General features: G+C 46.1%; 3 protein-coding genes across 3 annotated transcripts in view; 2 read left to right on the forward strand and 1 right to left on the reverse strand.

Annotated features, from left to right (window-relative positions):
• The window catches only part of LOC140417917 (uncharacterized), a 177,418-nt gene that overhangs the window by 132,809 nt on the left and 18,469 nt on the right, over window positions 1-26,140 (forward strand). The gene's annotated exons all lie outside the window — the stretch shown is intronic.
• LOC140419773 (uncharacterized) lies at window positions 4,832-8,351 on the reverse strand. The gene has a single exon (XM_072503761.1). It carries the CDS (start codon window positions 7,051-7,053, stop codon window positions 5,521-5,523), a length of 1,533 nt encoding a protein of 510 aa, XP_072359862.1. The 5' UTR covers window positions 7,054-8,351; the 3' UTR covers window positions 4,832-5,520.
• LOC140419778 (uncharacterized) lies at window positions 8,696-15,982 on the forward strand. Its single transcript, XM_072503773.1, has 2 exons — window positions 8,696-8,846; window positions 11,701-15,982. The coding sequence occupies exon 2, from the start codon at window positions 11,798-11,800 to the stop codon at window positions 12,830-12,832; it is 1,035 nt and encodes a 344-aa protein (XP_072359874.1). The 5' UTR covers window positions 8,696-8,846; window positions 11,701-11,797; the 3' UTR covers window positions 12,833-15,982.

Genomic DNA, 26,140 nt, shown 5'->3' on the forward strand with positions numbered 1-26,140 from the left:
GAATTGGGGCACATTGCATAGGTTAAATTTAACACGGTTGGTGGAACAAATGGAGGAGGATTTCAAGAGATGGGATATGGTATCCCTGTCACTGGCAGGGAGGGTGCAGGCGGTTAAGATGGTGGTCCTCCCAAGATTCCTCTTTGTGTTTCAGTGCCTCCCGGTGGTGATCACGAAGGCTTTTTTTAAAAGGATCGAAAAGAGCATCATGGGTTTTGTGTGGGCCGGGAAGACCCCGAGAGTGAGGAAGGGATTCTTACAGCGTAGCAGGGATAGGGGGGGGCTGGCACTACCGAGCCTAAGTGAGTATTATTGGGCCGCTAATATTTCAATGGTGAGTAAGTGGATGGGAGAGGAGGAGGGAGCGGCGTGGAAGAGATTAGAGAGGGCGTCCTGTAGGGGGACTAGCCTACAGCTATGGTGACTGCCCCATTGCCGTTCTCACCGATGAACTACACCACAAGCCCGGTGGTGGTGGCTACATTGAAGATTTGGGGGCAGTGGAGACGGCATAGGGGAAAGACTGGAGCCTTGGGGGGGTCCCCGATAAGAAACAACCATAGGTTTGCCCCGGGGGGAATGGATGGGGGATATGGAATGTGGCAAAGAGCAGGAATAACACAACTGAAAGATCTGTTTGTGGATGGGAAGTTCGCGAGTCCGGGAGCGCTGACCGAGAAATATGGGTTGCCCCAAGGGAATGCATTCAGGTATATGCAACTGAGGGCTTTTGCGAGGCAACAGGTGAGGGAATTCCCGCAGCTCCCGACACAAGAGGTGCAGGACAGAGTGATCTCAAAGACATGGGTGGGGGATGGTAAGGTGTCAGATATATATAGGGAAATGAGGGACGAAGGGGAGACTATGGTAGATGAACTAAAAGGGAAATGGGAAGAAGAGCTGGGGGAGGAGATCGAGGAGGGGCTGTGGGCAGATGCCCTAAGCAGGGTAAACTCGTCGTCCTCGTGTGCCAGGCTAAGCCTGATTCAGTTTAAGGTATTACACAGGGCGCATATGACTGGAGCACGGCTCAGTAAATTTTTTGGGGTGGAGGATAGGTGTGCGAGGTGCTCGAGAAGCCCAGCGAATCATACCCATATGTTTTGGTCATGCCCGGCACTACAGGGATTTTGGATGGGGGTGACAAAGGTGCTTTCAAAAGTAGTAGGGGTCCGGGTCGAACCAAGCTGGGGGTTGGCTATATTTGGGGTTGCACAAGAGCCGGGAGTGCAGGAGGCGAGAGAGGCCGATGTTTTGGCCTTTGCGTCCCTAGTAGCCCAGCGTAGGATATTGCTAATGTGGAAAGAAGCCAAGCCCCCGGGGGTGGAGACCTGGATAAATGACATGGCAGGGTTTATAAAGCTAGAGCGGATTAAGTTCGTCCTAAGGGGGTCGACTCAAGGGTTCACCAGGCGGTGGCAACCGTTCGTCGAATACCTCGCAGAAAGATAGATGGAATGGAAAAAAGAAGGCAGCAGCAGCAGCCCAGGATCTGGGGGGGGGGGGGGGGAGGAGGAACCAGAAGGACTCTCAGGGTTGTTAATATATACTGTATAATATGTATAGGTCGTTGCTACAGATAATTATATATTGGACTGTTAAATTATATTTTTGGAGAGTGTTACTTGTGATAAGGCAGTTGCCAATTAGGGTTAGTTTTCATTTTTGTTATTTATTATTTATTCATTTTCTGTTTATAAAATAGGTCATTGTTATTTGTGTTGTTATAATATTGTGTAAAGGATGCACAATGTACTGTGTTGGTTGACCAAAAATTTTCAATAAAATATTTTTTAAAAAAAAGAACTTTCCTGAGCTGAGAACGGAGTAGATTGAGCTGTCAGGCTGCAGTGAACCTTGAAGAACCGCTGCCTAGGATCTTTCCTCTTCATTCACTGACTCCCAGCTGAAGTTGTTTCTGCAGTAAAATTGTGTCTTTGGTTCAAAATCTAAAGCTTTAAAGCAGCTGTAAAAGTGAAAGAAATTTCTGGTGTTCTTTTAGAACCTTTCACACCCTCAGAACATCCCAAAGTGATTCTCAGTCAATGATGGATTTTGGAAGGAATGAGGAGTATAAACTGAGTGCAGAATCAGAATGATCTGAGACTGGATATACACAAATCTCAGAATCCATCTTTATAGGATCCTCGGTTTATTACTGTAGACGTAGAGCACAAAAGCAAGGCAGTTCTGAATCTTTATAAATCATCGATTAAGCCTGAGCTCAATTCGGAGCATCACACTTCAGGAAAGATGTCAAGGCCTTGGAGAGGATGCAGGGAACAATTACCAGAATAGCATTAGGGATGAGGGGTTTCAGTTAGACCATAAGACCTAGGAGCGGAAGTAAGGCCATTCGGCCCATCGAGTCCACGCCACCATTCAATCATGGCTGATTTCAACTCCATTTACCCGCTCTCTCTCCATAGCCCTTAATTCCTCGAGAAATCAAGAATTGATCAACTTCTGTCTTAAAGACACTCAACGTCCCGGCCTCCACCGCCCTCTGTGGCAATGAATTCCACAGACCCACCACTCTGGCTGAAGAAATTTCTCCTCATCTCTGTTCTAAAGTGACTCCCTTTTATTCTAAGGCTGTGCCCCCGGGTCCTAGTCTCCCCTGCTAATGGAAACAACTTCCCTACGTCCACCCTATCTAAGCCATTCATTATCTTGTAAGTTTCTATTAGATCTCCCCTCAACCTCCTAAACGCCAATGAATATAATCCCAGGATCCTCAGACGTTCATCGTATGTTAGGCCTACCATTCCTGGGATCATCCGTGTGAATCTCCGCTGGACCCGCTCCAGTGCCAGTATGTCCTTCCTGAGGTGTGGGGCCCAAAATTGCTCACAGTATTCTAAATGGGGCCTAACTAATGCTTTATAAAGCTTCAGAAGTACATCCCTGCTTTTATATTCCAAGCCTCTTGAGATAAATGACAACATTGCATTTGCTTTCTTAATTACGGACTCAACCTGCAAGTTTACCTTTAGAGAATCCTGGACTAGGACTCCCAAGTCCTTTTGCACTGCAGCATTATGAATTTTGTCACCGTTTAGAAAATAGCCCATGCCTCTATTCTTTTTTCCAAAGTGCAAGACCTTGCACTTGCCCACGTTGAATTTCATCAGCCATTTCTTGGACCACTCTCCTAAACTGTCTAAATCTTTCTGCAGCCTCCCCACCTCCTCCATACTACCTGCCCCTCCACCTATCTTTGTATCATCGGCAAACTTAGCCAGAATGCCCCCAGTTCTGTGGAGACTGGAGAAGCTGGGATTGTTCTCCCCAGGGCAGAGAAGGGGTGATTAAATAGAGATGTAGAAATGTGCTTTTGAGTTTTCATTGACATCGGGAGAAATTGTTCCCATCGGCAGGGTGGCTGGTGTGTCAACAGGTTGAGTGAATCCCTTCCCACGCTCCGTGCAGGCAAGTGGTTTCGCTCCAGCGTGAGAGAGTTGTTATTTCATCAGATCTTTACAGTATTTTTAAAACTCTTCACACAGTGAGAACAACAAAAAGGTTTCTTATCGGAGTGAATAACCTGATGGGCAGTGAGGCTGGACACAGAATCCTTTCTCACATATGGAGCAGATGAACAGCAACCCCTGATGTGAACTAGGCGGGCTGTCGGGATTGAACCACTTACTTACAAACAAGATCGAATGTGACAATAAAAGTTCAGGCGTGAAGCATTTTTATTAAGAGAAAGGCAGGACAAACTTATGGACTAACGGTAAAGTCCAGGCAGTGATTTACAGAACAAGGTGAGCTCTATACTTCTGGACAGTGGGCAGCACGGTGGCGCAGTGGGTTAGCCCTGCTGCCTCACGGCACTGAGGTCCCAGGTTCGATCCCGGCTCTGGGTCACTGTCCGTGTGGAGTTTGCACATTCTCCCCGTGTCTGCGTGGGTTTCGCCCCCACAATCCAAAGATGTGCAGGGTAGGTGGATTGACCATGCTAAATCTAAATTACCCCTTAATTGGAAAAAATGAATTGGGTACTCTAAATTTAAAAAAAACTTCTGGAACAGTTCAACCCACTTCTTTCCGCGGAGCGTCCAGTTTGCTTGTGAGTTTCCTGGTTTCTTTCTTTATCTTATTTCCTTTGCCACACCAAACCCCTTGAGAGGGCAGTTCTTCTGCTGGAAACCCTGCACTACTGTAGGGATTCTATGGAACCCCCCCTCCAACTGATTCCCCCCCAATTAGAACTGTCCGTTGGCATTTCTCGACACAGTCATGCAGCTCTTATCCAATCACAGACGTGTTCATCTGAATAGCATTCGCCGGATCCTGAGGACGAGATATGAGAAGGATCTGAGTAATTCCTCCTCTCAGATGGCCGTTAGTTCGGCAATTCCTGTGCACAGAGAGCAGTGGGGGAACGGGTTATTGAACAGAAGCGGAGTTAGACAGGATTTTTGATCTTTAAAGGAGTCAAGGGTTATGTGAAAAGTGGAATTAAAGCCACAAAAAAGGTCAGCCAAGATCTTATTGAATGGTGGAGCCGGTTTGATGGGCCAAATGGTCTACTCCTAGTTATGATGTCCTTTTGTTTCTAGTATCTGAGTGAAGCGAACTGCGAACCTTATCGGTGAACATGGAGAAGTTGGGTGGTCAGCAGTTTAGTGGGAATAGGCGCAAGGGAAAGGTTGGGTGTCATGGATAAGATGGGCTCTGAGAGAGCAGAAGTGTAGATAAGGAAAACATAGAGAAAGAAGCCCCATCAGCTCCTCATGTTGGAGTTCAATATGGAGGAGACGGGAGAGGAAGAGCCCTTCAAATGGATCTTAATTGTGTTCAAGATGTTAAACGATCCAACACATTTTTTTTGACAGAAAGCTGATTTATTTAACTTTTAACCATAATCTTAACACTCATAACAGCAATTGAATTAACATCAGCGGAAACAGACCTAAATGAACATGTTCAGCCCTGGGATGTGAATAACAGCAGAACTCAATCACCGTGGTTACTTAGAATAATCTTTGTTAGTGTCACAAGTGGGCTTAAATCAACACTGCAATGAAGTTACTGTGAAAATCCCCCAGTCGCCACATTCCGGCGCCTGTTCGGGTCACAGAGGGAGAATTCAGAATGTCCAATCCACCTAACAGCTCGTCTTTCGGGACTTGTGGGAGGAAACCGGAGCACCCGGAGGAAACCCACGCAGACACGGGGAGAACGGACAGTGACACAAGCCGGGAATCGAACCTGGGACCCTGACGCTGTGACTCAACAGTGCTAACCACTGTGCTACCGTGGCGCCCAAGTGAACAAGGTGGTGACTCAGCAGGTTGGATGATCAGGTCAATTTCTTCCCATGTTTTGAGCAATTGAATGGCCTCTCCCCAGTGTGAACTCGCTGGTGGATCAGCAAGTGGGATAAATAAGCGAATCCCATCTTGCACTCGGCGCGGATAGGTTGTCTCTCCCCAGTGTGACTGCAGTGATGTGGAGTGGGTTAGATGATAGCTTGAACCCAGTCCCGCAGTGAGAGCAGCTATATTGTCTCTAGTCAGTGTGAACACGTTGATGGGACACGAGTTCCCCAGAACTTTTATAGCACTTCCCACAGTCTGGGCATTTAAAAGATCTCTCGTCAGTGTGAACTCGCCGGTGTCTCTGCATGTTGGATGAGTGGGCAAATCCCTTCCCACATGTGGAGCAAACAAACGGCCTCTCTCCAGTGTGAATTCGCCGGTGTGTCAGCAGGTGGGATAAACAAGTGAAGCCCTTCCCACATTCGGTGCAGGTGAATGGCCTCTCCCCAGTGTGACTGCGCTGGTGTGTCTGCAATTGGGGTGAAGTGGCAAATCCCTTCCCACACGTGGAGCAAATGAATGGCCTCTCCCCAGTGTGAGTGCGTCGGTGTACCAACAGGTGGGATGTCTGAGTGAATCCCTTACCACACTCAGAGCAGGTGAACGGCCTCTCCCCAGTGTGAACCCGCTGGTGTGTTCGCAGGTAGAATGAGGTAGTGAAGCCCTTCCCACATTCGGAGCAGGTGAATGGCCTCTCCCCAGTGTGACTGTGCTGATGTACAGTGAGGTCAGATGATCGCCTGAACCCAGTCCCACAGTCAGAGCACCTGAACGGTCTCTCATCAGTGTGAACACGTTGATGGGACATTAGTTCCCCAGAACTTTTATAGCACTTCTCACAGTCTGGGCATTTAAAAGGTCTCTCATCAGAGTGAACTCGCTGGTGTGTCAGCAGGTTGGAGGAGTGAGAAAATCCCTTCCCACACACAGAGCAGGTGAACGGTCTCTCCCCGGTGTGAACTCGCTGGTGTCTCAGCAGAGAAGATGATTGCCTGAACCTAGTCCCACAGTGAGAGCACCCGAATGGTCTCTCATCAGTGTGAACATGCTGATGGGACATCAACTCCTGGGAACTTTTAAAGCATTTCCGGCAATCTGAGCATTTAAAAGGCCTCTCATCAGTGTGAACTCGCTGGTGTCTTAGCAGGTTGGAGGAGTGAGCAAATCTCTTCCCACACTTGGAGCAGGTGAACGGCCTCTCTCCGGTGTGAACCCGCTGGTGTTTAGTGAGGTCAGATGATTGTTTGAACCCAGTCCCACAGTGAGAGCAGTTGAACGGTCTCTCGACAGTGTGAACAAGTCGATGGGATATCAGTTCCTGGGAACTTTTATAGAACTTCCCGCAGTCTGGGCATTTAAAAGGTCTCTCATCAGTGTGAACTCGCTGGTGTCTCAGCAGGTTGGATGAGCGAGCAAATCCCTTCCTACACACAGAGCAGGTGAACAGCTTCTCTGCTGTGAGACTGTGCTGATGTTTCAGCAGGTTCGCTGAAGTATTAAATCCCTTCCGGCACACAGGATAGGTGAATAGTTTCTCCTCAGTATGACTGTCCACATTTACCGATTTGAATGGGTAATTGAATCCCTTCCCATATTCCCACAGTTTCTCCCCGTTGTTACTGCATTTAAGTACAGAGCAGTCAGCAGATCGGCTGAAGACTTGTCCACAGACAGAACACTTGTACGGTTTCCCCCCATTGTTAACTGTGTTTTTTCCTTCCATTTTCAAAATCTGATGATATTCAGGTCACAATAAATTGGCAGTTTCTGTCAGATCCTGATGTGAATGTTTGGTTTGAGTCCCTCGACTGAAAATCTTCATCTTCTAATATGCTGTGAAATTGATCTGAAATAGGAAATAAGGGGTGAGAGAACCCACAAAATCACAAAGGCAGTTTGTGCAATTAATCAAAATGAATGAATCTGGTCATTACAGGAACCAGCACTCTGCCTGCACTGTGTGTTCTTTGAAAAAGTAATGATGAAAGTTACCAGAGTGTCATAGAAACACAACTGGTCCACTAATGTCCTTCCGGGAAGGGAACATGCCACCGAGTCCAGATCTACACAAGACTCTGTGCACAACGGGAGCAGATTGTGAGAGATGGAAGAGGCAGGGGGTGAAAGAAAAGAGTCTTGTATATCTAAAACTCAACCAGAACTTTGACTGAATCTCACAAACCCTCAACCTCCTTTCCTAGAAGGACATGGTATCAGGGGTCTGGGGACACCCATCAGTTCCCAAGTTCCCTTCCAAGTCAGACACCATCCTAACGTAAATAAAATTAAAATACTGCCGTATGCTGGAGATCCGAAATGAGAAATGGATACACTCAGCAGGTCTGACTGCACCTGTGGAGGAAAAAACAGAGTAAAGGTTTCAGGATGTGCAGAATGGATTAAAGGGAATAAAAATGGTGCAGAATTTGATGGTCAATATAAGCTCAGAAGATAAATGGATTCTAGTGCAGGATTCCTGACTAGCACCTGGTCAGGGGATGGACAGTAGTGGGAACCTCATTTAGACAGAGTGGAAGCAACAATAAATGAAATGAAATGAAAATTACTTATTGTCACAAGTAGGCTTCAATGAAGTTACTGTGAAAAGCCCCTAGTCGCCACATTCCGGCGCCTGTTCGGGGAGGCTGGTACGGGAATTGAACCGTGCTGCTGGCCTGCCTTGGTCTGCTTTCAAAGCCAGCGATTTAGCCCTGTGCTAAACAGCCCCTAAACACACCCATTGTTAGAGACAGAGGGAGTTAGACAATGGCAGAGGTGATCAGGGAGGGCAGAGGTGGAACAGCAATGGATGGACATGGATTCAGATCCACAGTAAAGGAGTCAGACCAGCCCCAGAGACATGGAATCTCTCACAGAGAACAGAGCACAGCACTAAACACTCTAAATTGTAGAGGAATCTCAAAAATCTCTGGAACAATTTCAGTTTTTAATATTTTAACCTCCTGAGGTTTATGGCCTCCACTGGATGTGTATGAAGCCTCCATTGCCTCCATAGCTTCCCCCACTCACCACCTTCACCATTCACCCGCCATTTCTCTGTCTCCAACTCCAGCCGTACTGCGCATGATCGGGCCGGACCAACAAAGCGCACGCTCGAGCGACAGCCGGGTCCAAGTGGGAGCCCCAGCCGGTCCTCCAACCAATCGGAATGAATGAGGGGGGGGGCGGGTCTGGAGGACCGAGCGGGAGCGGCCGGTCCTCCAAGCAATCGGAATGAATGAGGGGGGGGGGGGGGGGGGGCGGGTCTGGAGGACCGAGCGGGAGCGGCCGGTCCTCCAACCAATCGGAGTGAACGAGGGGGCGGGGCCGGGTTGTGAGTGAAGCATGCGCAGTGAGGATGATGGGGGCTGACTGGGGGCTGACGGGTGGACGGAGAGGCCCAGGAAACATGTGTGAACCGCAAACCCCGGGAATAAACTGAACGGATCCCCCCTCCCCCCGTTTACACCGAGCGGGGCCGCATTGAATGATCAATGAAGAGCCGCTTTGTATCAGGTTGGCCATTGGTTCTCCAGCCTCGCTCCTTTATCAGTGAATCAATGGATGGTTACAATACAGACTGAGGCCATTCAGCCCGTCCTGTCTGTGCTGGCTCTCTCTGCCAGAGCCAATCAGCATCTCCCACTCCCCTGTCCTTTCACCAACAAGACCAGCAGCAAATATTCCCCATCCCCAGTTACCTGTGGAGAAGATGATGTTTAACCTTTTTGAGCCGCTGCAGTCCGTGTGACGAAGGTGCTCCCACAAAGTGGTACCATTATTCAAGAAGAGAAGTAGGGAAAAATCAGGAAATTGCAGGCCAGTGAATCTAACTTCAGTGGTTGGGAAAACTATTGGTAAAAGTTCTGAGGGACAGAATTAATCAAAGTTAGTCAACGTGGTTTTGTCAAAGGGAGATCATGTCTTACAAATTTGATTGAATTTTTCAAGGAGAAGGAGATGACAAGGTGTGCAGATGGAGGCAGTGCAGTTGATGTAGTCTACGTGGACTTCAGTAAGGCTTTTGACAAGGTTGCACATGGGTGACTGGTCAAGAAGAGCCCATGGGATCCAGGGTAATTTGGCAAATTGGATCCAAGATTGGCAGAGTGGCAGGAGACAGAGGATGATGGTCAAATATTGTTTTTGTGACTGTCCGGTGGTGTTCCGCAGGGATTGGTGCTGGGTCCCTTGCTATTTGCTGTGTACATTAATGATCTGGATGTGAACGTAGGAGGTATGATCAGTAAGTTCGCAAATGCCACAAAAATTGATAGTGTGGTAAATAATGAGGAGGCAAGCCTTCGATTACAGGATGATATTGATAGGCTGGTTAGATGGGCAGAACAGTGAAAAATTGAATTTAAAAAGGCTGGTTTAGCACAGTAGGCTAAACAGCTGGTTTGTAATGCAGAACAAGGCCAGCAGTGCGGGTTCAATTCCCGTACTGGCCTCCCCGAACAGGTGCCGGGATGTGGTGACTAGGGACTTTTCACAGTAACTTGATTGAAGCCTACGTGTGACAATAAGTGATTATTATTATTATGTGGTTACAAAGGCATAGGGGATACTTGCCTTTATTAACTGAGGCATAGAATATAAGAGCAGGGAGGTTATGATGGAGCTGTATAAAACACTGATTCAGCAACAACTGGAGTAGTGTGTGCAGTTCTGGTCACCACACTAGGAAGAATGTGATTGTACGAGAGTGGGTGCTGGAACATTTTAGCTATCAAGCGGGACTAGATAGGCTGGGATTGTTTTCCTTGGAGCAGAGAAAGCTGAGGGGGACATGATTGAGGTGTATAAAATTACGAGGGGCATAGATAGGGTGGACAGGAAAGAACATTTCCCATTAGCAGAGAGGTCAATAACTAGAGGGCATAGATTTCAGGTAATGGGTAGGAGGTTTATAGGAGATGTGGGGAAAAATCTATTCATCCAGGGGGTAGTGGGAATCTGGGACTCACTGCCTGAAAGGCTGGTGGAGGCGGGAACCCTCACAACATTTAACTAGTATTTAGCTGAGCACTTGAAATGCCACAGCACCCAAGGCTACGGGCCAAGTGCTGGAAAATGGGATTAGGTTACTTAGATGCATGTTGATGTATTCATTATATTGATGTAGTACCTATTTCATAATAGATTGTTCCAGGTTGTTTCACAAGACTGTTGAAAGCAACATGGGACACTGAGCCACATAAGGAGATATTAGGACTCGTAATAACAAGTTTGGTCAAAGAGGTAGATTTTGTAGAGTCTTAAAGATGAAGAGGAAGATTGAGAAGCGAGAGGTTTTAAGGACAAATTCTCTCGCTTCAGGACCCAGGCAACTCGCAACAAAGGTGGAGCAAATAACATTGTGACTGCTCCGGACCCCAGAAGTAAAGGAGCACAGAGAGCTCTGAGGGTTGTGTGGCTGGAAGAAATGACAGAGAAAGGGATGATCACACTCACGGATTTGAAAACATGGATTAGAAATTCAAAATGTAGCTGTGTCTTAAAGCAGAATTTTTGAAATTCCACAAGCATAGATGAAATAAGACTTGGCGCAAGTAAGCACATGGACAGCAGTTTTAGATGTCCTCAAGATTACAGAAGGTTGAATGTGGGAGGCCGTCTGGGAGTGCATGCGATAGTTAAGTATCAACTAACAAAATAATGGGTTAGGGTTTCAGCAGCAGATGAGCAGAGACTAGGGAGGAGTCGGGCGATGTTACTGAGATGGAAAAAGGCGGTCTTGGTGATGATGTGAGTAGGTGTTTGGAAGCTCATCTTGGAGTGAAATATTTCCTGACGGGTGTGAACAGTCTTGTTCAGCCTCAGTTGCCAGGGAGCAGGGAGTGGAAATAGTTGGTGGATCAATAGTGGAATCTGTAGAGGGGACTGAAGACAATGATTTTGGTCTTCCCAATATTGAAAAGGAGGACATTTCTGTTCATCCAGTACTGGATGTCAGTCAAGTCAGGCGGTATGGTGTGCGTGTTGGAGGGAAACTTCGAGATGATGCTGTTCACAGACACCTTAGGTCTTCTCGGTGGTGGAGGTTTATGGTTTAGGATTCGGTCAACGTTCTGGTTAAGTTGTCGAAATGTAAAATGCCTCTCCCTCGCTGCATACCTCTCCCACCTATCTCTGTCTCCTGTTAAATAGGCCGGAGCTTTGTTTAGTTCTAGACTGGGTGGCAGGTTCTGTTCTCTGACGAACATTCGTGAACCAGTTGGGTTTTTATGACAATCCAGCAGCGTTCATGGTCACTTTCCCCGAGTATCGGCCCCTCACATTCATTCAGCTCAATTTCACAACCTGACTTTGTGTTTTTGTGGGTTCTCTCTCACTGTCTTTTTTCTGTTTTAAATGAATTTCACAGGGTGTTAGAAGGGGAAACTGAAACCAAACATCACATTAAAATCTGACGAGTTGCTCAATTTATCGTAACCTTGGATATATATCATCGTATTTTGAACATGGAAGGAAGAAGCTCGGTTCACAGTGGGGAGAAACCACACACGCGTTCTGTGCGTGGACAAGGCTTCACCCGATCATCTGGCCCCTCAGAACATGAATGCACTCGCAAGGAGACGTCATGGAAATGTGGGGACTGTAGGAAGGGGTTTAATCACACATCTGAGCTGGAAGCTTATCGGTGCTGTCACGCTGGGGAGAGGTCACTCACAAACTCCGAGAGTGGGAAAGGATTCAATGTTTCATCCACCCTGGTGACACACCAAAAGGTTCACACTGATGAGAGACCATTTCGGTGCTCACGCTGTGGGACTGATTTCAGACGCTTATCTGACTTCACCATCCACCAGAGAGTGCACACCGGGGAGAGGCCGTTCACCTGCCCAGATTGTGGGAAGGGATTCAGTCGGTCATCACAGCTGTTCATACACCATCGGGTTCACACCGGAGAGAGGCCGTTCACCTGTTCTGAGTGTGGAAAGGGATTCATTAATTCATCCAACCTAATGGCGCATCGAAGAGTTCACACTGACAAGAGACCCTTTAAATGTCCAGACTGTGGTAAGTTCTACAAAAGCTCCCAGGAACTGATGTTCCATCAACGTATTCACACTGATGAGAGACCATTCAGGTGCTCTCACTGCGGGACTGGGTTCAGGCAATCATCTCAACTCAGTGTACACCAGCGTACTCACACTGGGGAGAGGCCGTTCACCTGCTCCAAGTGTGGGAAGGGATTTTCGCATTCATCCACTCTTCTGATGCACCAGCGAATTCACACCGGGGAGAGACCATTCACCTGCTCCAAGTGTGGGAAAGGATTCAGTCAGTCATCCAACCTGCTTTCACACCAGCGGGTTCACACCGGGGAGAGGCCGTTCACCTGCTCTGAGTGTGGGAGGGGATTCACACAGTCATCCCACCTATCGACACACCGACGAGTTCACACTGGGGAGAAGTCGCTCATTTGCTCTGAGTGTGGGAATGGATTCACTCAGGTGTCCCAGCTGCTCAAACACCAGCAAGTTCACAAGTGATTGGATTTTGCTGTTAATCACATTTAGGACTGAACTTTGTTCATTGTGGTCTGTTTCTGCTGGTGGTAATAAACCTTATCCGATTGATATTGAGAATAAAAATAGAATAAATTAGCTTGTGGTGAAACCCAATGTGTTGGTGTTTTTTAATACCCCAAACGCATTTAATTCCCTTTTAAAGGGCTCTCCCTTTTGTCATGGGAGTGTCCCTTTAAGAAATATTTTTGTCTTATCACATGGCTTCAGTGATGTCATTGTGTGGGTGGAGCTGGGCTGTGGTTCTGGGAGTTGGTTTTACATTCGCTTTGGTTTGCAGCAGGGTTTGTGGCTCTGAGGTTTTACTTTTGTTTTCACATTTGGCTGCTGTAGACTCGGGCCAGAAAAGTATCTTGGTCTGTCTCTCTATTTTCAATAGGTATTCCAAGGAAGAAACCCAATGATTATAGTTACCTGCTGTTTTGTAAAAAGGGGTTTCTGGTTTATGGGTTCTTGTTATTAAATTGGAACAGTTAAAGGGGGAATTTATTTAGGGTTATTCATAGATTACTGTAGCTGTGTGGGGTATTTTATGTTTGTAGTTGATAAAAATGCTTACTGTGTGTGTTTATAAAAATGACATCGAAACAAACCTGTTGGACTTTAACCTGGTGTTGTAAGACTTCTTACTGTGCTCACCCCAGTCCAACGCCGGCATCTCCACATTATAAAAGTGTTAACTAAATTTGTAGAATAAAGCTTGTTTTTTGATTAAAGGCGCCGCAGACCTCTGTTGAATAACATCTGAAATGCCGGCTCTTGTGCTCATCGTAACCAAAATCAATACCAGTTGTAGGTCAGGTGAACTCCATGATATACTTTCGAGTTTTCTAAACCCTGGCCCAGAACAAATTGGGGGCTCGTGGGATAAAAGTCTATTTTTCGTGATTGGGTTGGCTTAGTATACTTAAAGACAGTGAGGGGTGAGCATATTTGTATTTGCTTTTCAGGTGTTGTATTCCATTTTAAATAGGGAGTGTGTTGTGGACAATGGCTCATTCAGAGGCTCAGAAGTTTCTTGGGGTGGAGAAGGTCTCACGCAGTAAAAAAAATGCTTTTCGATTTGGCAAAAACATTGCAGTTAACATTGCCTGACAAAATACGGAAAGAAGAGGTAACTGCGGCAGTAGCTTAGCATTAAAAATTGCCTGAGACACAGTCAGAATCATTGGAAATGGCAAGAATTCAATTACAGATCAAGCAGCTTGAACATGAGAAAGAATAGCCCTTGCAGAACAAAAAGAAAAGGAGAGAGAGGAAAGGGAAAAAGAACAAATAGCCCCAGCAGAACAAAAAGAGAGAGCGAGGGAGGTACAGATCAGGGGAAAGGAAAAAGAAAGAGAGGAAAAAGAAAAAGAGAGACTTTGAACTTCAGAAACTGGCCATGAAATGTGAAAGTAAGTTAAAATTGGCAGAGGTAAAGAGAAACGTACAGTTTGAGGATAGTGCGCAAGAGCGTCATTGTCGAAGGCTTGGTGGGGATCTATTTAAATATGTCCAAGCATTGCCAAGGTTTGACCAGAAGAATAGAAATCTTTTTCATTTCATTTGAGAAGGTAGCTAAACAAATGAAATGGCCACAGGACATGTGGGTATTACTGATTCAAACAAAGTTTGTAGGTAGAGCTACTGAAGTGTTTGCATCACTACCGGAGGAGGTATCTGGGACATATGAGAAGGTGAAAAAATCCATCTTATGTGCATATGAACTAGTGCCTGAAGCCTACAGACAAAGGTTTAGAAATTGAAGGAAAAAACCTGGTCGGTTTGAAAGGATCTAACAGAATAATGTTGATAGGTGGATAAGGGCTTTAAAAAAAGACCAAATATGTGGAATTCAGGGTGAGAGGAGTAGTGTTCCATGATATAAGGTGAGGATGGAAAGTCCAGTGAAGAGTGGTGAAGTGGTAGAAGGAGTAATAGAGAATCTATCTTGTCCAGGAATACAGTTTATTTTAGGTAATGATATAGCTGAATTGCAGGTGGGAGGGATGACTACTGTGGTTGATAAGCCAGTGGAAAATCAGACAACTGAAGTGTTGAAGGACGAATATCGTGGGATTTTTATGGATGGTGTAGTAACAAGGTCGCAAGAGGAGAAATCAAAAAGTGAAGATTAGGTTGAAGTTTAATTATCAGAAACAATTTTTGATCAGATGGTTGGAAAAGAACAAGACCAGGTGGAGGATGAGGCAGATATTTTTAGTTCAGGAAAATTGGGGGAGTTACAACAGAAAGATATAGAAATAAAATGGCTGTATCAGAAAGCATATACGGAAGAGGAACCTGGGCGTATACCAGAATGTTATCTTAAAATGATTCTTAATGAGAAAATGGAGACCTTTACACCTGCAGGCAGATGAAAAGTGGGCAGAAGTTCATCAAGTGGTATTGTCGATAGGGTGTAGAAAGGAGGTCTTGCGAGTAGCACATGAGGTACCAGTAGAAGGTCATTTGGGAGTAAGGAAAACTCAAGCTAAAATACAAAAACATTTTTATTGGCCTGGATTACATAAAGATGACGTTAAATTTTGTCGATCATGTCACACATGTCAAGTGATAGGGATACCTCGGGCAGCACGGTGGCGCAGCCTCACGGCGCAGAGGTCCCAGGTTCGATCCCGGCTCTGGGTCACTGTCCGTGTGGAGTTTGCACATTCTCCCCGTGTTTGCGTGGGTTTAACCCCCACAACCCAAAAATGTGCAGGCTAGGTGGATTGGCCACGCTAAATTGCCCCTTAATTGGAAAAAATGAATTGGGTACTCTACATTTTTTTTTTTAAAGTGATAGGGATACCTCAAGCAGTAATAAAACCAGCGCCCTTAATACCCATTCCAGCATTTGAGGAACCTTTTACAAGGGTCCTAATTGATTGCGTATGACCACTTCCTGAAACAAAAAGTGGAAATCAATATCTTTTGACTATAATGTCTATAATGGTTCCCAGAGGCCATTCCATTTTTATTTTTTATTTTAGAGTACCCAATTCATTTTTGTCAATAAAGGGGCAATTTAGCGTGGCCAATCCACCTACCCTGCACATCTTTGGGTTGTGGGGCGAAACCCACGCAGACGCGGGGAGAATGTGCAAACTCCACACAGACAGTGACCCAGAGCCGGGATCGAACCTGGGACCTCGGCGCCATGAGGCAGCAATGCTAACCACTGTGCCACCGCGCTGCCCAAGAGGCCATTTCAGTATGCAATATTACAGCTAAAAAAGATCGTGGAGGAGTTACTTAAATTCTTTACTAGATATGGACTACCCACAGAAATACAATCCGATCAAGGATCAAATTTCACCTCAAGGTTATTCAAGGAAGTTATGGATAGATTAGGAGTAAAGCAATTTAAATCAACTGCGTACCATCCAGAATCGCAGGGAATGAGATCGAGGAATTCCATTTGTACTATTTGAAATTAGCGATGCACCTAATGAGTCAACCAAATTCAGTCCTTTTGAACTAATTTTTGGTCATGAGGTAAGAGGACCACTCTTCCAAGGACCAAAGGTATGTTGAAAGGGAAGGAGAGCAAAAGGAAGAGGTTTTAGTAATTTTAACTCAAAGTGAAGGACCAAATCCAGATGACTCTGAATTTGACATTCCTCAAATTAAATTGGATAATGAGGATGTTCTTAAAAATTGTGATAAATTATTGAGTTACCTTCCAGAGGAAAAACGAACTGACCTGAAAGAGTTATTCATGTCACATGGACAAGTTTGTGGAGATAAGTTGGGAAGTACTAAAATGGCTATACATGATGTAGATGTGGGAAATGCTGTTCCAATTAAACAACATCCGTCTAGATTTAACCCTTTAAAATTGGCACAGGTTCAAAAAGAAATTGAAAGTATGCTTAGAAATGGCATAATTGAAGTGGGTTGCAGCCAATGGGTTCCCGTACCAGCCTCCCCGAACAGGCGCAGGAATGTGGCGACTAGGGGCTTTTCACAGTAACTATTTGAAGCCTACTTGTGACAATAAGCGATTTTCAATGGAGCTCACCCATAGTGATGGTACCGAAACCGGACGGTACCCAACGATTGTGTGTGGACTATAGAAAGGTTAATGCAGTTCAAGAACAGACTCTTATCCTATCCCACGCTTGGAGGATTGCATTGAGAAGGTGGGACAATCAACTTTTATCTCCAAACTGGATTTACTTAAAGGTTACTGGCAGGCACCTTTATCCGACAGGGCAAAGGAGATTTCAGCTTTTGTGACTCCAAATGGTATATACTGATTCAAAGTTATGCCATTTGGCATGAAAAACACCCCAGCCACATTTCAACGGTTCACTAACAAAGTAATTTCAGGATTACCCAATTGTGCGGTACACAAAGACGATCTGGTGATTTTTAGTCAGATATGGAAAGAACATTTGAAGCATCTGATGGAGTTATTCAATCGACTTCAGGAGGCGGGTTTGGTGGTAAACCTAGCCAAAAGTGAATTTGGAAAAGCCCAAGTCACGTTCCTTCGCTATACAATTGGACATGGACAAATGGTCTCACAGGATGTGAAAAAAAAAGTTATTGGGGAGTTTCCAATACCCTCGACACAAAGGGAAATAATGCGATTTCTTGGCATGAGTGGTTTTTACAGTAAATTTGTGCCAAATATTAGCAGTGTGGTTGCTCCACTGACGGACTTGCTGAAGAAGCGTAACAAATTCCAGTGGACAGCAGAGTGTCATCAGGCATTGGAAGGGCTGAAGGCTGTGTTAACCACTGCTCCTGTGTTGGAGAATTACAAGAGGCTTTGTGATCAGTTTGAACGAAGGTACCTCACCTTAAAGAAAGATTCGAGGTATAGAGAAATGGATGGATTGTGCAGAGACCTTCTTGTCCAAAGAGACAGTCAATCAAGAGGGACTCCAGTTGCAGGAAGACAAAGAACTAAAATGGACTATTATTAGCAATATTTGCCTGTTTTGTTTTTGTTTGTTTAAAATATAATTTACATTTAAAAAAATGTATGTTTACTGACAATTGTTAATGATGGGCAAGTGAAAAGGTGAAAAGTGAAACCATCTTGAAGTTGATGGGGTTTTTGGTCTTGGGGGGAGGTGTCATGGTTATGTCCCTTTAAGAAATGTTTCTGTCTTATCACATGGCTTCAGTGATGTCATTGTGTGGGTGGAGTTGGGTTGTGGCTCTGGGAGTTGGTTTTATTTTCGCTTTGGTTTGGAGCTGGGTTTGTGGCTCTGAGTTTTTACTTTCGTTTTTACATTTGGCTGCAGTATACAGACGGAGAAGTATCTTGGCCTGTCTCTCTATTTTCAATTTTAAAGAGTTGTTCCAAGGAAAAAACCCATTGATTATAGTTACCTTGCTGTTTTTGGTAAAAAGGGGTTTTTAATTTATGGGATCTTGTTATTAAATTGGAACAGTTAAAGGGGGGGAATTCATTCAAGGTTATACATAGATTACTGCAGCTGTGTGGGGTATTTAATTTTGTAGTTGATAAAAATGCTTCCTGTGTGTGTTCATAAAAATGTTAACTAAATTTGTAGAATAAAGCTTGTTTTTTTTGTTTGAAAGTGCCTAAGACTGCTGTTAAATAACACCTGAAAGGCAGGACCGTGTGCTCATCGTAACTAAAATCAATACCAGTTGTAGGTCAGGTGAACTCCATGATATACTTTGGAGTTTTCTAAACCCTGGCCCAGAACACTTATCTTCTCCATAGAAGCATCAAACTTCAGGAAAAAGCAGAAAGGTGACTGGCAGGGCAGATAATTTGGGTGGCATGATGACACAGTGGTTAGCACTGCTCCCTCACAGCTCCAGGGTCCCAGGTTCAATTCCAGCCTCGGGTGACTGTCTGTGAGGAGTCTGCACGTTCTCCCCGTGTCTGCGTGGGTTTCCTCCGGGTGCTCCGGTTTCCTCCCACAGTCCAAAGATGTTCAGGTTCGGTGGATTGGCCATGCTAAAATTATCACTTAATGTCCCAAAAAAGGTAGGTGGTGTTGCTGGGTTACGGGGATAGGGTGGAGGCGTGGACTTAAGTAGGGTGCACTTTCCAAGGGCTCGTACAGATTCGATGGGCTGAATGGCCTCCTTCTGCACTGTAAATTCTAAAAAATTCTATTGATCACAATATGAAAAACAGCAGAGATTGATTAAGAGGTTAATCGGGAGAAAGAAATTCGCGTGTGAGAGGAAGCCAGCTAGAAATGTAAAAACGGATAGCAATAGTTTCGGTATTTAAAAAGGAAAGTAAGAATGTGGAGTCTTTTTTTATAAATTTCGAGTACCCAATTTTTTTTTCAATTAAGGGGCAATTTAGCGTGGCCAATCCACCTACCCTGCACATCTTTTGGGTTGTGGGGGCGAAACCCACGCAAACACGGGGAGAATGTGTAAACTCCACACGGACAGTGACCCAGAGCCAGGATTCGAACCCGGGTCCTCAACGCCGCAGTCCCAGTGCTAACCAATGCGCCACTTGCCGCCCGAGAATGTGTCGTTAATAGCAGATAAGGAAGTGAAGGTCGGTTAGCTCAGTTGACTGAACGGCTGGTTCATGATGGGGAACGACACCAAAGCACGGGTTCAATTCCCGTACCGGCTGAGGATATTCATGAAGGTCCCGCTTTCTCAACCTTCCCCCTCGCTTGAGGTGTGGTGACTCCCAAGTTAAATCACCACCAGTCAGCTCTTTCTCAACAGGAGAAAGCAGCCCATGGTCATCTGGGGCTTCATTTCAATAAACAAATGGCAGATGAAATTACCAAATATTTTGCTTCTGGCTTCAGTATCAAAGCTACAAAAACATTCCAGCAATTTCTGTAAATTGGGAAGGGAGAGAGGAACTTGGTGAAATTACAATCACTAGAGAATTAGTAATGAGAAAAGTGATGGAATGCGGATTGACATATCTCCGTCTCTCGGTGTACTTCATCAGAGGGTCTCAAAAGGGGTGACTAATAAGGTAGCAGATGTCTTGATGTTAAATATTCCAAAATGCCCTAGATTTTGGAAAGCTTCCATCAGACTGGAAAGTAATAATAATCTTTTGTGTCACAATTAGTCTTACATTAACGCTGCGATGAAGTTACTGCGAAAATCTCCTCGTCGCCACACTCGGCGCCTGTTCGGGTTCACTGAGGGAGAATTCAGAATTTCCAATTCACCTAACCAGCACATCTTTCGGGCCTTGTGGGAGGAAACCTGAGCGCCAGGGGGAAACCCACGCAGACACAGGGAGAACATGCAGACTCCGCACAGACACTGACCCAAACCGGGAATCGAACCCTGGTCCCTGGCGCTGTAAAGCAACAGTGCTAATCACTATGCTACTGTGCCACCCATGTAGCAAACATAAGCCCTCTTCAAGAATGGAGGGAGGCAGAAAATAGGAAACTATAGGCCAGTTAGCTAGATGTCTGTTGTGTGGAAGGCATTATTATCAATCATTAAAGAGTTCATAACTACACTCTTTTGGACACTCGAGGCAATTGGGAAGAATCAACTGATGAATGTAAGAAATTGGTATATATATTGTATTATATGTATTTTTTTCAGTAATGTTTTAAATTCCTAGGTTAGGGTGTGTATGTATCTTCTGCAGCAATATTTTTTTTTCAATCCTGGTTCAAAAGGCAGACAGACTTGTGGCTGCAAAAGGTGCAATTAGGATGTCGTAAAATGTGGGTTCATCATTCTTTCAAGCCATGCTTATGTTTACAAGGAGAGGCCTAGTGGGTTTGTGTTATGATTTCCAGGGAGTAGATAGAGACATTGGGTGGGATTCTCTGTCTCAGGACACCCGGATCGCGTTTCCTGATGGAGGGGGAATCGGACGCGGGGCAAAGTTGGGATCGGCGCTGAACGCCAACCTGAACGTGATGCTCCGACCCCCAGCTGCTGGCGGGAATGAGGTCCATGCCACACCCAGCGGCAGCTTAGACATAAATGCAAATGTGTCTCAATGGCCCATTTGCATCTATTTAGTGGGCTCAGCACCCTATGCTCCAAGCCTTACGCGATTCTCCAGTCCCCACGGTCGGGATTCACGTTGCCGTAGATCACTTGTGGTTTAGTGTGGCCGTGACGTGGTGGACCTCATTGACCTTGACCCCCCCGGTTCACCGTGAGGTCCACCATGCCAGGGCTACGCTGCTAAAAAAACATCTGAGCCCATCCGAGGGCTACCCCAACAATGCACTGCCTGCCTGCACCTCCTCTACCAGTCCACCACCCCGAATGCCCCCTCCACAGGGTCCCTTGTAATAGGCGGACCTCCGGGACCCTTGTAATAGGGGACCCGCCAAGGTCTCCTGTATTAGGAAGACCCCACCCCCTCTCACAGGGATCTCTGTATAGGGGAATCCCCCCCAGGGACCCTGTAACAGGGAGACTCCCTGCCTAAAGGAACCCCTCCACAAACCCCCTCCCCATGCACAGATGTCCCCCCAGATAACAGACCCCTGGCTGGCAGATAGAGAGCAGTCCAGACAGGGGCAGTGGGAAGCACTATAGCTCTAATTCTTACCTTGCAGTACCATGTGGCCATTCCTCGACAGAGAGGAGCTGTGACCTGCACCTGGTTCCCACAGATCACTTAGCTGCAAGCCATTCATAGCTTTCTAGTAGGGGTCTGTGATTGACAGCTTCTACAAACTAGCTGCAGCTTTGATCCAGTCATAATCCCTTCACGGTTCAGTGGTGTACGTGGTGAACCCCAACGTTTGTAAACATTGACCACATCAAAGCGATGTAAGTGCAAGCACTAAGTACATTAATCACTTTAGAATGTGGTTTCACTGCAACTTACCTCTCTTTGGGGGTCGGCAGAGTGGCGAGGGATTACAAGGTGATGAAGGGAACATCGGGTGTCCCTAGACGTGGATGACCTGCTATTGTATGTTTCAGACCCGCTGGAGAGGATCATGGGGGCCTGTTTGGGGCGTTCCCGGGATATAAGTTAAATGTAGGGAAAAGCGAAGTGTTCCTGGTGAACAAGTTGGGTCAGCGAGCCAATCTAGGGGGGATGCCATTCAAGGCGGCCAGAGACAGGTTTAGATACTGGGGATTCAGGTAGCGAGGAAAAGGGCGATGCTTCACAAATGGAATTTAACAAAACTGGTGGAGGAGGTTAGGGAGGATCTGAAGAGGTGGGACACGCTGCACTTGACCTTGGCAGGGAGGGTTCAAGTGGTGAAGATGAACATTCTGCCGAGGTTCCTGTTCATATTCCAGACACTCCCGATCTTTGAACCGAAGGCCTTCTTTCGAAAACTGCCAAGGGTTAAGAAGACTCTGTTACAGAGACAGAGGCGGAAAGGAGGGTTGGCGTTGCTGAACCTGCTACATTATTACTGGGCGGCAAACGTGGAGACGGTGAGGCAGTGGTGGCAAGGAGAAGGGGTAGAATGGGGTAGGATGGAGGAAGAATCCTGTAGAGGGTCCAGCTTGAGGGCAATGGTGACAGCGGCATTGCCAATGGCGCCAAGGAAACACTCGAAGAGCCCTGTAGTGTAGTCCATGGTGAAGATCTGGAACCAGCTGAGGAGGCACTTGAGGATAGAGGGGTAACTGTTGTGCGAAAACCATGGTTTTGAGCCATGGGAGATAGATGGTATGTACAGGAAGTGGAGAGAAGTGGGGCTGGTTAAGGTGAGGGATTTGTACCTGAGAAGAAGGGCTTGCCAATATAGAGGAACTGAAGGGGAGGGTAGAGCTCCCGAGAGGAAGTGAGTTTAGGTGCCTGCTGGTAAGGGACTTTGAACGTAAGGTTTGGAAAGAGTTCCTCAGGTTATCGAGGTACACCCTGTTGGAGCGACTATTGCTCCCAGATGTGGAAGGGGAGGGCAGGATCAGAGACATATACAGGTGGCTGGGAGAGCAGGGAGGTGAGCAGGTGATGAAGATTAAGGAGAATTGGGAGGGGGAGCTGGAGGGGAGATAAACTGGAGCGTATGGAGTGAGGCGCTATGAAAGGTAAATGCGACCTCCTCGTGCGCAAGGATGAGCCTGATACAGTTCAAGGTGGTACACAGGGTACACATGACTCGGTCAAGAATGAGTAGGTTCTTCCAGGAAGTGGCAGACGAGTGTGAGAAGTGTGGGCGGGGACCAGCGAATTATGTTCATATGTTCTGTGGCTGTGAAAAGTTGCAGAGATTCTGGGCAGGAGTGTTTGTGGCGCTGGCAAGGATAGTGAGGGTGGATTTGAGCTGGACCCATTGGTGGCGATATTTGGGATATTGGAGAAGCCGGAGCTGATGGAGAGGAGGAGGGCCGATGTTGTGGCCTTCGCCTCTCTGATTACCCGGGGAAGAATTCTGCTGGAGTGGCGGTCGGCAAGGCCACTGGGGGTGGCGGCCTGGCTGGGTGACTTATATGACTTCCTTCGGTTGGATAAGATTAAATGCGAATTAAGGGGTTCAGCGGAGGTTATCGAGGCAAGGTGGGAGATGTTCGTGGCCGTGTTTGAGGAGCTGTTTGTCGCAGGCGGGTTGAGGGGGGAGGGAGGAGTGGGGTGAAAAAGCGGAAAATTTGTACAAACTGTATAGTTGTGTGTTGGGGAGTTTGTCCCCGGATTGCTTATGTTTTGTAACCTTTTATATATGTTTGGAATAAAATACATTTTTAAAAAAATGTTATGAGGGTCTCTGCCTCCACCACCCTTTCAGGCAGCGAGTTCCAAACTCCCACCACACTCTGGGCGAAAATGTTTTCCTCACATCCCCTCTAAACTTCCTGCCCCCTACCTTAAATACATGCCCAAATCTATGTCCAAGGAGACCTGGGGTTTCAGGTACATAGACCTTTAAAGTGCCACGAACAAGTGCAGAAAGTAATGAAGAAGGCTAATAGAAAGTTGGCCTTTGTGTCTCGAGGACAGGAGTATAAGGACACAGAGGTTATGCCTCAGCTTTCCAAAACCCTGGTTAGACCCCACTTGGAGCACTGTGAGCAGATCTGGTCACCACACCTCAGGAAGGAAATATTGGCCTTGGAGGGAGTGCAACGCAAGGTTACAAAAATTATCCCTGGATTACAGGGGTTAAGTTATGAAGAGGGATTATACAGAGTCGGCCTATTTTCTATATAATTTAGAAGGTTGAGGGGTGCTCTGATCAAAGTCTTCAACAGGAAAAGACAGGGTCGATAAAGATAAACTGTTTCCACTGGTTGGAGATTCTAGAACTAGGGGGCATGGTCTAAAATTTAGGGCCAGACCGTTCAGGAGAGATGTTAGGAAGCACTTCTACACAGAAAGGGTGGTAGAGATTTGGAACTCTCTCTCACAAATGGCAATTGATGCCAGAACAATTCTCAATTTTAAATCTGAAATAGTTTTTTCTTGTTGCGCAAAGGCGTTAAAGGATATGGGCCAAAGGCAAGTATGTGGAGTTAGGTCACAGATCAGCCATGATCTAATTGAATGGTGGAGCGAGCTCAAAAGGGCTGACTTGCCTATTCTTGTTCCTATGTTCCTATATTTAATTAATTTATTGGAGTTCTTTGAAGGAGTACTATGTGCCGTGGATAGAGGGGAGCCTGTAGATGTACTGTACTTGGAATTCCAGAAAGCATTTGATAAGATGCCACACCAGAGATTATCATAGAATTTACAGTGCAGAAGGAGGCTATTCGGCCCATCTAGTCTGCACCGGCCCTGACAAAGAGCACCCTATTCAAGCCCACGTATCTACCCTATCCCCGTAACCCAGTAACCCCCACTCAACCTTTTTTGGACACTAAGGGCAATTTATCATGGCCAATCCATCTAACCCGCACATCTTTGGACCGTGGGAGGAAACCGGAGCACCCGGAGGAAACCCACGTAGACACGGGGAGAACGTGCAGACTCCGCACAGACAGTGACCCAGCCGGGAATCGAACCTGGGATCCTGGAGCTGGATTGGAAAACAAATACTTATTGTGTAGAGAGTAACATAGATAGAAGATGGACTGGCTGGCAGAAATCAAAGAATATGCACAAATGGTTTATTTATTGGCAGGTTATTGATAAATGGAGTCTCACAGGGGTCTGTGCTGGGGCCTCAACTTTATACAATTTATATCAATGACTGGCGGCACAGAGGCGCAGTGGTTAGCGCTGCTCACGGCACCGAGGACCCGAGTTCGATCCCAGACTCGGGTCACTGTCTGTGTGGAGTTTGTACATTCTCCCCGTGTCTGCGTGGGTCTCACCACCACAACCCAAAGATGTGCAGGGTAGGTGAATTGGCCATGCTAAATTGCCCCTTAATTGGGAAATAAATGAATTGGGTACACTAAATTTATTTTAAAAAACAATTTATATCAATGACTTAGATGAAGGGAGCGAATGATAGCTAAATTTGCAAATGACACAAAGATTGGTCGGAAAGTATGTTGTGAAGAAGACATAAGGAATTTGCAGGTGGATATCAATAGGTTGGGTTAGTGGCCAAATCTGGCAGTTGGAGTATAATGTGGGAAAATGTGAAGTTCCTCACTTTGGAGGAAGAAAAAATAAAAACAGAGTATTACTTAACGGGGAACAACTGCAGAATTCTGAAATTCTGAGGTGTGTAGGTGTTTCCGTGCATGAGTCACAACCGGTCAGTATGGAGGTACAGCATGCAGTCCAAGAACACTAATGGAATGCTATCCTTTATTATGAGAAGGAGCTATGGTCCGAAAGCTAGTGATTCCAAATAAACCTGTTGACTATTGTGTAGAGAGTAACATAGTAGCAAGGATAGAAGATGGACTGGCTGGCTGGTGATTCCAAATAAACCTGGTTTTGTAAGACTTCTTAATGTGACCACCCCAGTGCAACGCCAGCATCTCCAACCACATCATCTTAATTATGAGAGGAATTGAACATAAAAATAAGAATATTATGCTTCAAGGGCAGCACGGTGGCACAGTGGTTAGCACTGCCTGCCTCATGGCACTGAGGTCCCAGGTTCGATCCTGGCTCTGGGTCACTTACCGTGTGGAGTTTGCACATTCTCCTTCTGTTTGCGTGGGTTTCGCCCCCACAACCCAAAGATGGGCAGGGTAGGCTAAATTGCCCCTTAACTGGAAAAAAATAATTGGGTACTCTAAATTTATTTAAAAAAAGAATATTATGCTTCAGTTTCACAGGGTACTCGTGAGACCATATTACAAATATTGTGTACAGACTTGGCCTCCTTATTTAAGGAACGATGTAAGTGGGTTGGAGGTAGTTCAGAGGAGGTTTACTAGATTGATACCTGGAATGAGCAGGTTGTCTGATGCAAAATGGTTAGACAGACTGGGCGTGTAACCACTGGGGTT

This window comes from Scyliorhinus torazame, chromosome 5 (assembly GCF_047496885.1).
Source record: "Scyliorhinus torazame isolate Kashiwa2021f chromosome 5, sScyTor2.1, whole genome shotgun sequence".
Taxonomy (NCBI): domain Eukaryota; kingdom Metazoa; phylum Chordata; class Chondrichthyes; order Carcharhiniformes; family Scyliorhinidae; genus Scyliorhinus; species Scyliorhinus torazame.